The 14,893-nt window shown below is 42.9% G+C and overlaps 1 protein-coding gene across 13 annotated transcripts in view; it reads left to right on the forward strand.

The window, feature by feature from the left end:
* Positions 1 to 14,893, forward strand: part of ARMC9 (armadillo repeat containing 9) — a 151,103-nt gene that overhangs the window by 81,643 nt on the left and 54,567 nt on the right. Inside the window, exon 20 of one of the 13 annotated variants that reach the window (XM_034655385.1) lies at positions 12,059 to 12,878. The exons of the other annotated variants lie outside the window; for them this stretch is intronic. Coding sequence (XP_034511276.1) covers positions 12,059 to 12,391 — 333 coding nt within the window. The 3' untranslated portion in view covers positions 12,392 to 12,878. Of the gene's footprint in view, positions 1 to 12,058; positions 12,879 to 14,893 lie in introns of those variants that run through there. 13 annotated transcript variants of the gene reach the window in all.

The following is a 14,893-nucleotide window of genomic DNA, read 5'->3' on the forward strand; positions in this document are numbered from 1 at the left end:
TCTTCAAAAGGACTGTAGCAATTCAGATTTCACTAGCAGAGCAGGGGAGAAGACTTTTCTTTCCATCTCCACCAGAGATAGGTGCAGTCACTCCTTATTTTTGCCAATCTCTTGGTGATAAAGAGCTATCTCATTGTTATCTTAATTTGCATCCCCATTGCGTAGTATGAATGTCTTTTGTGTTTATTTTATTGGGTATTTGGGTTGGCCATGCTGTAATTTCCTATTCATGGCCTTTCCCCATTTTTCAAATTGTGTTTGTCTTTCCATGTCACTTCATGTGACTTCTCTGTACGTTACAGATAGAGACCCTTTTTCACCTTCATTGGAAAAAACTGAAAGATGCATCTTTTATTCATTGACTTACTCTTGTATCTTTTGCCAGAAGTCTTTTAAAATTTGTAAAAAGCTAAATAAATTGACTTTCCTTTTACAGCTTCTGGGTTTCTGTCCTGATTAAGGTTTCCCTGAACCTGATTTTACGTGTAGTCTCCTAGATTTTCTCCTAAGAATTTATTTTTTCATTTAAATTTTAATTATTATATATAGATTTTTTGTTTTGTTTTGGTTTTTTTAAGATTTTATTTAGAGAGAGCAAGCACGAGCAGGGGGAGGGGCAGAGGAAGAGGGAGAGAGAATCTCCAGCAGATTCCCCACTGAGCGCAGAGCCCAGTGATACAGGGCTCAGCCCCATGATCCTGAGATCATGGCCTGAGCCAAAATCACGGGTCAGACGCTTAACCAGCTGAGCTACCCAGGAGCCCTGGTAGTTTTTTTGTTGTTTTTTTTTTTTAAGTAAACTAACTATACCTCCATGGTGGGGCTCGAACTCCTAACACTGAGGTCAAGAGTCTCATGATCCTCCGACTGAGCCAGCCAGGCACCCCAATTATTAAATATTTTATACATAGAAAAATGTATATAATATTTACATAAAGTTTGAAGTAACTTCTCAAATTTTTGGTTTCAGAACATTTTTACACTCCTAAAAATTACTGAAGGGACTCCTGGGTGGCTCAGTCAATTAAGCATCTGCCTTTGGCTCAGGTCATGATCAAGCCCCACATCGGGCTCCCTGCCCAGTGGGGAGTCTGCTTCTCCCTCTGCCCCCCACCCCTGCTCATGCTCTCTCCCTCTCTCTCTGCCTTTCTCTCATGAGAATAAATAAAACCTTTAAAAAGATTACTGAAGATTCTAAAGAGCTTTTGTTTATGTGTTTTTTGCCTATCAATATGTGCTAAATTAGGAAGAATTTAAAACTGATAAAATGTATTTATTACTTTTTAAGTGACAGTAAGCAAACCATTATCTGTTAATACAAATAAATTTTTTAAAAGATTTTATTCATTTGTTTGACAGAGAGTGAGAGAGTGAGCACAAGGAAGGGGAGTGGCAGGCAGAGGGAGAAGGAGAAGGAGGCTCCCTACTGAGCAAGGAGCCTGATGTGGGACCCCAGGATCATGACCTGAACCAAAGGCAGCTCTTAACCGACTGAGCCACCCAGGTGCCCCAGATAGTTTTATAAAAAATATTACTTTCCCAAAAAATGTATTAAGAGTATAGCATTGTATTTTATTTTTGCAAATCTCTTAATGTCTAGATTAGAAAATATCTGGGTTCTCAAATCTTCTCCTAGATTCCATCTGTTGAATCATGTTGTAGTTGAAACAGGTGGAGTATTTTTAATAGCCTTTTTGCATAGAGATTTTTTCTTTGATACTACTTTAAAATTGGACAAGGCATAGTTTATTAAAGGTTAGCTACAACATAAAGTCAAACACCAATACCAACAAATCTTTTTTATTTTGTTAAAATCTGTTAGTCTCTTTCGCATTTTGTTAATCTTATTTTCTGATTGTTCATTGCCAGTGTATAGAAATACAATTGATTTTTATTTGTGACCTAAAACCCTACTGAACTTGTTTATTAGCTCTAAGAGGTTTTGTTTCTTTTGTTTTGTGATGGGTTCCTTAGGATTTTCTGTACACAATGCCATGTCATCTGTGAATACAGATAATTTTACTTCTTTCTTTCCCATCTAGATGTCTTTTATACCCTTTTCTTGCTTAATTGCCCTTGCTACAACTTCCGGTACAATGTTGAATACAAGTGGTTGGAGGGGACACCTTTGTCATTTTCCTGATCTTAGGGGGAAGGATTTCTGTCTTTTACTGTCCAGTGTGATGTTAGCTGTGGGTTCCTCATAGAGGCTCATTATCAGGCTGAGACACTGCCCTTCTTTTCAGAGTTTGTTAACAGTGTTGGATTTTGCCAGATGTTTTTTCCACATTAATTAAGACGATCATGCGAGGTTTTTTTTCTTTCATTCTATTAACACGGTGTAGGACATTGATTTTCATATTTTAAACCACCCTTGAGTTTATGAGAAAAATCCTGCTTTATCATGATTTATAATCCCTTTTATATGTTGCTGGATTTGGTTTGCTAGTATTTTGTTGAGGATTTTTGTATGTTTATTCATAAGAAATATGGGACAATAGTTTGACTTCTCCTATGATGTTTTTAGGTTTTTTTTAAAATTTGCACTTGAATTATAGTTGACATACAATATCATATTAGTTTAAGGTGTACCACATAGTGATCAACAATTATATACACCTCTTGCTCTGGTTCTTCATCAGGATAATACTGGCCTCATAATGTGAGTTGGAATGTGTTCCCTCTTCTATTTTTTGGAAGAGCTTGTGAAGGGCTGATGTTAATTCTTCTTTAAACGTATGTTAGGCTTCACCAGTGCAGCCTTCTGGACCTGGGCTTTTCTTTGTGGGAAGGTTTTTATATTACTAATTTCATCTCTTCACTTGTTGTAGGTCTGTCTATCCAGATTTTTTAAATTTCTTCTTGAGTCAGTTTCTATAATTCGTGTCTTTCTAGGAATTTGTTCACTCTGTCCAGGACATCTGATATGTTGACTTGTGTACAGTTGTTCATAGCATTGCCTTATGATCCTTTTTCTTTCTGTATGGTCAGAAATGTCCCACCTTTCATTCCTGATTTTAGTAATTTGAGTCTTATCTCTTTTGTTTGATCAGTACTATGGACTGAATGGTGTCCTCTCATATTCTTATACAGAAGCCCTGACCCCCAGTGGGGTTGTATTTGGAAATAGGGCCTCTAAGGAAGTACTTCAGATTAAAAGAAGTCATAGGGGTGGGACCCTGATCAGGTGGGATTAGTTCCCTTATGGGAAAAAACACCATAGAACACTCTCACCACCACGTGAGGACACAGAGAAGGTGGGTATCTGCAAGTCAGGAAGAGAGCTCTGCTCTCATCAGGAAGCAAAACAGCCTACGCTCTGAACTTGAACTTCCCAGGCTCCAGAACCGTGAGAAATACATTGCTGTTGGTTAAGCCACTCAATCTGTGGTATTTTGGTATGGCAGCCCGAGCTGACTAAGATAGTCAGTCTAGCTAAAGGTTTGTCAATTTTGTTGATCTTTCCAAGAACCAACTTTTCATTTTGTTGATTTTCTTTTGTTTTTCTGTTCTCTGTTGTACTTATCTCTGCTGTGATCTTTATTATTTCCTTCCTTCTGCTTTTCTTGTTCTCGTTCCTTAAGGTGTAAAGTTAGGTTATGGACTTGAAAGCCTTCTTTTTTCTAATGTAGGCATTAAATACATAAATTAAATACATTCTGCTATTGTGGGTGAGGATGTGGGGGGTTTGCACTGTCGTTGGGTGCAGCCCTGTGGAGAACAGTATGGAGCATCCTCAAAAAGTTAAAAATAGAACTACCGTACGATCCAATAATTGCACTACTGGGTATTTACCCAAAGATACACAAAAACACTAGTTTGAAGGGATACCTGCACCCCTATGTTTGCTGCAGCATTATTTGCAATAGCCAGGATATGAAAGCAGCCCAAGTGTCCATCAGTTGATGAACGGATAAAGAAGATATGGCGTGTATTTATATATAAAATGAAATATTATTCAGCCATAAGAAAGAATGAAATCTTGCCATTTACAATAACATGGATGGAGCTAGAGAGTATTATGCTAATAAGTGAAGTAAGTCAGTCAGAGAAAGACAATACCTTATGATTTCACTCATATGTGGAATTTAAGAAACAAAACAAATGAGCAAGGGGGGAAAAAGAGAGAGAAGCAAACCAAGAAACAGACTCTTAACTAGAGAGAACAAACTGATGGTTACTAGAAGGGAGGGGGAAGGAATGGAGGGGGGAAATAGGTGATGGGAATTAAGGAGGGCACTTGTGATGAGCACCGGGTTCTATATGGAATTGTTGAATCACTGCATCACCTGAAACTCATATTGCACTGTATGTTAACTAACTGGAATTTAAACAAAAACAGAAGAAAAAAAGAGAGAGAGAGCTGACAGAGGTGCGTGCCTGGCTCACCTAACATGGAATTTCTGTCATACCCTCCACCAATGCTATAAATTTCCCTCAGAGTACTGATTTTGCTGTATCCCATAGGTTTTGGGAAATTGTGTTTTCATTTTCATTTATCTCAAAATATTTTCTACTTTTCCTTGTGATTTCTTCTTTGGCCCATTGGCTATTTATGAGTGTGTTTTCAGCAAGCCTTTGAGGACGAGGCTGTTGACAACTGAGCAAGCTCTCAGATCAAATAAAGATAAGCCCTGTGAGAGGGGTTCCCAAGGGCTTGCCAGATAGCTAAAATAATGACGGTTCTCTTGGAATGGGGCTTCTGGGGATCTCAAAGCCCATCTGCTCCCTCTAGTAACTGCTTGGCTGCTGGTTTTCACTTTGATGGCAGAGCTGGTAGTTTTCAAGGAGCTCTGGGGAGAGAAGAATAGGGAAGTGTAAATGCCACAACATTTGCTGTTTATACTGACAGCTTTTTTTTTTCCTTGAATAAACACCCCTCAGATTGTCACAAACCATTGGTTAATTTCCAGAGTTCTGAAAAATTTGATTTGGACAGTTTTTGCCAATATTTTCCTCACTTTTATGGAGGAGTGGATTTTCAAAAGTTCTCACTTCACAATTCCTGCTGACATCCTTTCGATTTTATACTTTCAGGAGCTCTTTTACCCACGCATGATTTTGTATTTTCATGTATTGATCATTTGAGAAATAAAGGTTTTTCCGTTCTGCAGTCCTTCCAAATGTTGCCATATTTCATTATAAAACATCCAAATATTGCATTACTTAATATTGCCACTGATCTCATCAGAAAAGTCTTTAGGTATTGAAAAGGTATTAAGCTTACAGTGTCAGGAACAAATTTTTTTTAATTTTGTTTTCTCTTGAGAGTTCAAATTTTATTGATAATAGTACTATCAGTTGTTTTCCTTGAAGTGACAAACTCATCTCATTAATTTTTGAGAAAGTGTCTGCTAAACACCCAAAACCGTAGTTGTCTACTATTCTTTCAAGTAAAAATAGCGTTCCTTGAAAAAAATTGCCTAGTTAGGCTTGCAACTCAGATAATCTTACAGATGTTTTTTAAGATAACCATAATGTACATCCCATTTTGTTACACAGAATGTTAAAAAGAGACCACGAGGGTCGAGACTTAATCAAATTCCTGCTACTTCATCAAGGGCATTCTGTTTTTGGTTTGGGCGTTTTTGTTTTGTTTGGGGTTTTGGTTTCTTTTTAGACAGAGCACGTACATGCATGAGCTGGGAGGCGGGGCAGAGGGAAAGAGAGAGAATCTTTTTTTTTTTTAAAGATTTTATTTATTTATTCGACAGAGATAGAGACAGCCAGTGAGAGAGGGAACACAAGCAGGGGGAGTGGGAGAGGAAGAAGCAGGCTCATAGCAGAGGAGCCTGATGTGGGGCTCGATCCCATAACGCCGGGATCAGGCCGTGAGCCGAAGGCAGACGCTCAACCACTGTGCCACCCAGGCACCCCGAGACAGAATCTTAAGCAGGCTCCACGCTCAACGTGGAGCCCGATTCGGGGCTTGATCCCACAACCCTGAGATCATGNAACTGTGCCACCCAGGCACCCCGAGACAGAATCTTAAGCAGGCTCCACGCTCAACGTGGAGCCCGATTCGGGGCTTGATCCCACAACCCTGAGATCATGACCTGAACCAAAATCAAGGGTCGGATGCTCAACCAACTGAGCCACCCAGGCGGCCCCCATCAAAGACATTCTTAAATGAGACTCTATCTAGCATCCTTCTATCATTGATCTATCTGTCATTTTTCTGTCTGTGCATCTACTTATCCATCTGTCTATCCATCCATCTATCCATCTGTCTACCTGTGGTCACAGTGGAGAATACAGTGACTGTTACTCGGGTTTGGTAGCACTGCCTGATTGACGCTAAGGCATCAGTGGTTTTACCCTCTGTTGCATCTGTACCATCAGTGTAAATGTCAGTATAGTTGTTCCAGGATAAACCATGAAAGTCAATGCATTAAATGTTTCATCTAGCAACTCTTGTGTTTGTTGCCAAGCAACAAAAAAAGATCTTTATGCAAACAATCTTTGATGACTAGTTGCTGTTGATACTGGATGAATACAAGCCAAATAGCAAGTCCAGGCATACTGCTGCGGATCAGATGTTAATTAACTCAGCATTCACGTTTGCAGCTTGATCTTTGCTTCAACAAGCTACTGTTTCATTGGAAAGTAGCATGCTGTAATTTCTTTTGTTAACTTTCCATTTAGCAGGCATTCAGCAGTGTAAGCTCTACAAAGCTATTGTGTATGTTTCTTCAACCAAGTCAATAATTACCTGTCAGGGTTCTTCCGTGGCTCTGTTTTTATTAATAACTTGGGTGAGGGGATAATTTTAGATTGACAGAAAAAAAATAATACAGAGTTCCCGTATGCTCCTCACACAGCTGCAGTGGCTTTTTAATTTCTAGTTCGAAAAAAAAGTTAAAACAAATTTTCAGTTTCTGACTTTTAAAGAACTCACCGCATCTATGTTTAAAATGTTCAAATTCTTGGGGCGCCTGGGTGGCAGAGCGGTTGGGCATCTGCCGTTGGCTTAGGGCATGATCCCAGTGTTATGGGATCGAGCCCCACATCAGGCTCCTCCGCTATGAGCCTGCTTCTTCCTCTCCCACTCCCCCTGCTTGTGTTCCCTCTCTCGCTGGCTGTCTCTATCTCTGTCACATAAATAAATAAATAAATCTTTTAAAAAAATGTTCAAATTCTTTTCTTTCAGCTCTCAGGGAGTGGTCTCAAAATTTTGCCTCGGCTTAATTGGCATAAAGATGTCATCCACAAAGGTTTTATTCCATAAGACACAATAAGGCAAATTGCTGACATCTGTAAAACTGAGGGAAGATAGCTTCCATGTAATTCCGTTTATTTGCCCAACTTCTTTGGAAAACATCCCTCCCTTCCATGAGTCAGAGAACTTCCTGATAAGTCAGTTTCATTTTTCTCAGCATCTTTTCATATAAATGGTACACTTTGGGCTGAGAAACGGGGGTCCTCTGATCTCCCTTTTTAAGCCAGTGATCCATCCTTACAAATTTAAGAAAAAATACCATAAACACGTTATCTTTTATTTTAGGGTAAATGATTCTTAAATTTTAAAATAACAGGGCTTTTTTTTGTTTTTAAAGGTTTTATTTATTTGAAATACAGGGAGAGTGCACACGTGTGCTCACACACGCGGGAGCAAGGGAGAGGGGCAGAGGCAGACGGAGAAGCATACTCAGCACTGAGCAGGGAGCCCAATGTGGGTCTCGATCCCAGGACCCTGGGATCATGACCTGAGCTGAAGGCAGACATTTAACTGACGGAGCCACCCAGGCACCCCTAAAATAACAGTTTTAGAGAAAACCTTAAAAATTAGAAAAGTTCTTGGAAAATCATAAAAATACTATTCCAAAATAAAACAATAAGTGTACTCATAGTCTGTTTTCACAGAAGAGCAAGGAAAGATTTTATTTCAAAATAATAATATATTAAGAATAATATATTGAGTGATAATGAAGTTATATCGCTTATAGTAGATGTAACCAAGATAGCTAATAAAAGCACAAAAGAAGAACAGAAAACATATATTTATACCCTAAACCTTAGAAGTTTCTAGAAAATATAATAAACATACGTTATATTAGCTATCAGAGTGATACCATCACATACCGTGTAGCCGCTAGAAAACTTGACTGTATCATAGGAGAATGAGAGTAAAAAAGGCAAGTCTTATTACTATTAAAATAATTATATGTTGTTTTATATTTTATAAATTACAATGTAGAAGTATATTGTAGTTATGAACATGATCTAAACCACTTCATAGACCCTCTGAGGTCTTAAGGCCTCCAAAATTTCCCCAGACCACACTTGGAGAGCCACTGGTTTGCAGTTTTGTACAATCTTTACAAGTTTAAGTATTACAGTTTACTCTGACTTTATAAAATGAATAAGAGAAGAGGGTCTTTCATCTTTTCCTAAGGGCTGGAATTTGTTTTGTTTTGTTTTATTTTGTCTTATCAATTCTTCTGCCCTCACCCGTTCTCTGTGGCCCAGTGACACATGCACATACTCTCCTGAGGAAATGAAGCTGGTCAGGTACAGGAAGGAGGATGGCTGGTGGGCAGGTCTGCGGTTGACTCCCCCCCAGGTGGCTACTGTCAACTCACACCCAGTGACCCTCTCATGTGGTTGACTATGACACAGGAGGGCTAGACTTTTTCTTTTTTTAAAATCATATTTCCTACAACATCAATGCAGAAAGCAGAAAACTGGGTCTTATTCCTTTAAAATAAAAATTTGTATAATTTTCAACATAGAACTCAATATGATACTCTCTTTAGATGCATTTTACCAAAACAAGGCCCTGGGTAGAAACATTAGTATCCAAAGAAAGGTGTCAGGCAGTAGAACTGAATCAGTAGCTTTTATAACATCCCTGGATGTTATGATCACTAAGGAATAATTAACATCAAATCACTTTTCACAGTTTCTGAAGCATTCTAAGCCCTTGGTGAATGTTAGCTCTCATTATTATTGGTGTGATGATTATGATCATGATCATGAGTATTTCCTCTGGTATCAGCTCCAGGCTCACCAGGCCTGGCTGCAGAGAACCCCGTATACTGGTGTTTCTGCACCCGGTGTTCCATCTCTGGCTCTGGAGGCAGCATGGATACCATAGAGAAGGCCTAGATAAGGATATAGTCTCAGGTGTTTTAAAATATAGTAGGGGCGCCTGGGTGGCACAGCAGTTGAGCGTCTGCTTTCAGCTCAGGGCGTGATCCCGGCGTTATGGGATCGAGCCCCACATCAGGCTCTTCCACCATGAGCCTGCTTNATAGTGTAGGGGCGCCTGGGTGGCACAGCAGTTGAGCGTCTGCCTTCAGCTCAGGGCGTGATCCCGGCGTTATGGGATCGAGCCCCACATCAGGCTCTTCCACCATGAGCCTGCTTCTTCCTCTCCCACTCCCCCTGCTTGTGTTCCCTCTCTCGCTGGCTGTCTCTCTGTCTCTGTTGAATAAATAAATAAAATCTTTTAAAAAAAATAAATAAAATAAAATATAGTGTATTAGGGGCGCCTGGGTGGCTCAGTCGTTAAGCGTCTGCCTTCGGCTCAGGGCGTGATCCTGGATCCCTGGGATCGAGCCCCGCATCAGGCTCCTCCGCTGGGAGACTGCTTCTTCCTCTCCCACTCCCCTGCTTGTGTTCCCTCTCTCGCTGGCTGTCTCTATCTCTGTCAAATAAATAAAATCTTAAAATATATATATATAGTGTATTAATAGAAAATTTGAGGTTCAGTAAGGCTAACAGTTCAGAAGACAGGTGTCTTTGAAAACATAGTTTCTCATGTCCACAACAGCCAAACTATGGAAAGAGCCCAGATGTCCATCGACAGACGAATGGATAACGAAGATGTGGTATATATATACAGTGGAATACTATTCAGCCATCCAAAAAAATGAAATCTTGCCATTTGCAACAACGTGGATGGAACTAGAGGGTATTATGCTAAGTGAAATAAATCAGTCAGAGAAAGACAGTTATCATATGCTCTCACTCATATGTGGAATTTATGAAACAAAACAGAGGATCATGGGGCGCCTGGGTGGCTCAGTCGTTGAGTGTCTGCCTTCGGCTTAGGGCATGATCCTGGGATCCTGGGGTCCTGGGATCAAGGCCCACATTAGGCTCCCTGCTGGAAGCCTGCTTCCTCTCCCACTCCCCCTGCTTGTGTTCCCTCTCTCACTGGCTGTCTCTCTCTCTGTCAAATAAATAAATAAGATCTTTAAAAAAAAACAACAACAGAGGATCATAGGGGAAGGGAGAGAAAAAATAAAACAAGACAAAATCAGAGAGGGAGACAAACCATAAGAGACTCTTAATCATGGGAAACAAACTGAGGGTTGCTGGAGAGGAGGGGGGAGGGGTAACTGTGATGGGCGTTAAGGAGGGCACGTGATACAACTGATGAATCACTGAACTCTACCTCTGAAACTAATAATATGCTATATGTTAATTAATTGAATCTAAATTTAAAAAAAAAGAAAAGATAGCTTGTTACAGTTCCCAGGAGACAAGGGCACCTACATCCTGGGGGCTACACAGGGAGCACCAGGGTCAGTCGGGAGGCACAGGGAAGAAAGGGAAATGTGGCCAAGAGCATTTATTGTGGTTTCCGCAGGAAGGATCGAGTGAGGCAGGGTAAGCAGGTTTAGGAGTGGTTAGTTTGAATAGTTGCGCTGGGCTTTGTGGCCTAGTGGCTGTCCCTGGTTGTCTGGCACTTGGGCCTGGAGTGATAAGGGCAGGTGGATAATGGCCCCAAGTGTGAGAGCCTGAGGCAGGAGGTGGTTGGGGTGTGGGCTCTGGATTGGCTGGCTTGCCTTTGAAAGGTGTGCTCCCAAGCGAGTTGTTCACTGTCTTTAGGAATTGGCTAGCCCTGGGAGCAGTCCCCCGAGGGCCAGTAAGGCCCCAGATGTCAGAGCATCAGACAAAGCAAGAGATGTGGTTAATACAGAGGCTGGCTGTGCTAGACTTCTAGCCCCCCTCCCTCTTCTTCCCGAAATGGACTCTCCAAGCGCAGAGGAGCTCCAGGGACATTACATGGTCTCAAATCTGCCCACCTCCAAGTTTCCCACTTCCATCAGCTCACCATTGCTGCCACCCGGGGTTCCAGGCCTGGGACAGTTACCGCATCTGGTTATAAGATTTACACTGATCCCCTTAATATTCACCCTAACTGATAAAGACCAGAGTCTTTCAAAAAGAACTTTTATTTAAAAACCAGAGGAAGAAACTTAGCAAATGAGAGAGGTATTAGAGCCTTTAGGGTCCAGAGCTCCATTGCAGAGCGGTGGGCATCAGGCCGAGGAGTGGCGTGAGCCCAGAGCCTAGGCCTCCCCCAGCCAAGGATGGTTCGCTTTAGCCTCGTCATGGACTGTGCAAGCAGGGGGTGGGGAACAAAGCTGCCATGGCGCTGTGCTGCCAGGCTGCAGGAAATGGAGAACCATGAACTGTCCTATGCCGGGGAGGGGTGTGGACAGTGCTGTGCCCCAGGAAGCTTCATCTGGCCTCAGTGTTCAAGTGAACTGCAGATCCAGAAAGCTTAGAATTACTTAGCAGGCAGTATCTTCTGAGTGGTTATTATGTGCAGACTGGACCAAGAGCCTTATAAGCTTTTCTCCATTTATTCTTCATACCTCTGCCATCAAGAAGGTTCTGATGTGTACTGGATGAGAAAACCAGCCCTATGTGTACTGGATGAGAAAACCCAAGTTTCAAGAGGCCCAGGGACTTGCTCAAGGTTACGGGGGTAGTCGCTAGTCGAGCTGAGGCTTGAGGCCAAGCTGGCGGGACAGCCCATGTGCCTGACCTCCTTTCCGCCGCAGGCTTCCGTGGGGAGCGGCCCAGGGCAGGGAGGTGCTGTGCCGGGAGCTCCTGCAGGTTGAACCCGCACGGCGTGTCATGAGGAGCTAAAGGCTGGGGTAACTTGGAGAGAGTGGTGATGCCTTTAACAAAAACGGGGCACACAGGCTTAGGGGAGCGTATCATGCACAGGGTGAAACTTGATTTTAAATGGAGCGGTACATACCATGATCTAGCTACAAAAGGAGACGGGGCCTAGAACCAGTCCATTTCTATGCAGGCACCTCTCAAGTGGCCTTGCGTTCCACAGAAAAGGCGTACTGTCAACTGCTTGGGCCGTGACCTCCCGTCCCTTCTGCCGCCTTCATCTATGACCTGCGAGATGGCTGACCCCCCGGAAGGTGTACACATCCAAAGAGCCTACAGCAAGCTGCTGTCACGAATCACCTCGGCTGGGTCACCCGCGGCGGTCAGCTTGCTGGGCGTGGTGCAGATACGCTTTTCATTCCCGGTTACCTCATTAGCAGAGAAATGTCTGTCAGCGTCCGTGTTACTGGCAGAGCCTCGCCATTATTTAACCAAGTCAAGAAAGAAACCAGTGTTTCCCAATTAAGGCTTTTGCTTTTTTCTGCTTCTAAATTCGTTTATTTCTATAACACGGCTCCTGTGCGCTCAGACCTTGGCTGGGATGAACCACCCAACAGGCTGACTCACGGCTCCTGCCCTCATTTCCACTCTGGTTTCTATGGAAATAGACATCAGAAGGCTCAAAACAAGGTGAGGGCTCGGAGACACCTCATGATTCTGAGGCTCTCACAAGCCCTATTTGTCCAACATCTGTTTCCATGGAAATGGATGCAGAGAAGGTCAACCAGTTCTCCACAATAGACTTTTATTCTCTCTTATCTAATTTTTTACAAATAATAAAATGGTGCGTGGCTTTTTCCTATTATCACAGAGTTCTGGAATAATAGTGCGCTACCTATGATGAGGCATGTAGATTTCAAATCTTGACCTATTGGATAAATCCTTGTGCTGAAATATGCTCCTCATTATTTCACTTTATAATTTTTATTCAATAAATAAACTTGTTTTACTTACCCCATGAAATCACTATCACTCGGCATTCAAGAAACACTTCGCGTGTTAGATCTAGCAGTGTGACTGGAGGAAAAAATAGTGCCTGACCTGCCACAGCTTCCAGCTCCACAGTTCAAGGCACCTGTGCCCCAGGTGGTAGCTGAGGCCCCGCCTGCATCCCTGGGGCTTGGCTGTAAGGGCTCAGGTTTAGCTCCAGGTGAGCCAGTTTGTGTTTAAATTCTCTGTACCACGTCTGTTCTACAAAATATTGAATACGCTGCTATGTAAAACATAGAAATAGAGGCAATATTCTGTTACGGTGAGCAAAGTGAGCAGTGCACCATTCAGTTTTGTGCAATGATAAGAGCGCAGAACGGACAGACAGGCATTAAGCAGTTGCTGGGCCTGGTGTATTAATGATCTGCTGCTAAGAGCAGTCAAATGGATGTCAGTCAGATCTTCAAAGGGAAAAGCCGAGCAAGCTCACCTGCAATAGAAAAAACCAGAAGCAAAGTGAAAGTCATTGTTGCTCTGTGGGAGCCACACTATAGAGAATTAGTTACACAATTCATTTAGCGGCCAAGTGTGTGCTTTTTTTTTTTCCTAAGATTTTATTTTTAAGTAATCTCTACATCAACGGGGCGCAAACTCACAACCCCGAGATCAGCAGTCGCATGCTTCACTGGCTGAGCCAGCCAGGCGCCCCTGTGGGCTACTCTTTGGCATTTATTTTGATATTATCTTTCATGATTAATTCATCTTTTTTTTTAATTCATCTTTTTTTAGTTACTGTATATTCACACTGCCTTTTATTCTCCAGTAATGAATTTATAAGTGCTACCAGGGGAGGGACAGTGTCAACTTGGCTCACACGGCACCCCCACCACCTAGCACATCCATGGCACATGCAGGTGGCTGGACAGGGATCCAGTGAGTGAGTAAGTGTTCACAGCGGACAGTTGTGCAAGAGTGCTCATAGTTTCTCGCTACAGAGAATCCTCCAGAGGCATTTAATCAGGCAGAGGCCCCTGCTCCAGGCCCCAGGCATTTTCACAAAGTGCGCGTGCCTGCTAGAACCACCCAGCTCGTTAGAACCCACATGCCAGCGGGCCCCCTCAGCTTCTGGCTCTGTTGCTGGAATCATACAGCATGACATCATCTGGGTCTGGCTCATGTGCTCCCTGTTACGTTTGTGGGCGCACCAGTTAGGTTTGCTAACTGATACAAAGCACCCCAAACCTTAGTGGCCTAAAAAAGCCACAGTCATGATCCAGTGTTGGCTGGGCAGATCCTCAGCTGGGTTCACCTGGGCTCACTCCTGTGGCTGCATCTGGCTGGAGGTCAGCTGGGCGGATGTTCCAGGGTGGTTTCACGGTCTAGCAGTTGGTGCTGGCAGAAGCGCCAGTCCTTCTCCTCCATGTGGCCACTCCTCCGGGGAGCTCACTGGGAATCTTTACAGCAGTGTCGCCAAATTCCCAGAGGCTGAAGGCAGACGCCGCCAAGGCCACGTGAGACCTTGGAACCGTTGGGCCTCGCTTCTGCCACACCCTACCGGTCAGAGTCACGGCCAGCCCCACCTAAAGGGGTTAGGGATGCCATGTTCCACGTTCACAAGGGAGGGTTTGCAAAGCACATTGCAAAGGGGTGCTTGCTGGAGCGGAGAGTTGCTGTGCTGAACAGTCCACCGCAGTGAGATTCATCTCAGAATAAACCATGTTAAGGTAGCCTTCGTGTACTAAACAAAATAACCTTTTGTGGTTTCACAAAACAAACAAGAAAGACAATAAACCAAGAAGTTCTTTCCAAATGAAGTTAAGAGTTTTTAGCAATCTTGGGGCGCCTGGGTGGCACAGCGGTTAAGCGTCTGCCTTCGGCTCAGGGCGTGATCCCAGCGTTATGGGATCGAGCCCCACGTCAGGCTCCTCTGCTGTGAGCCTGCTTCTTCCTCTCCCGCTCCCCTGCTTGTGTTCCCTCTCTCGCTGGCTGTCTCTATCTCTGTCAAATAAATAAATAAAATCTTTTAAAAAAAAAAAAG

Source organism: Ailuropoda melanoleuca, chromosome 2 (assembly GCF_002007445.2).
Source record: "Ailuropoda melanoleuca isolate Jingjing chromosome 2, ASM200744v2, whole genome shotgun sequence".
In the NCBI taxonomy this organism is placed as follows: Eukaryota; Metazoa; Chordata; class Mammalia; order Carnivora; family Ursidae; genus Ailuropoda; species Ailuropoda melanoleuca.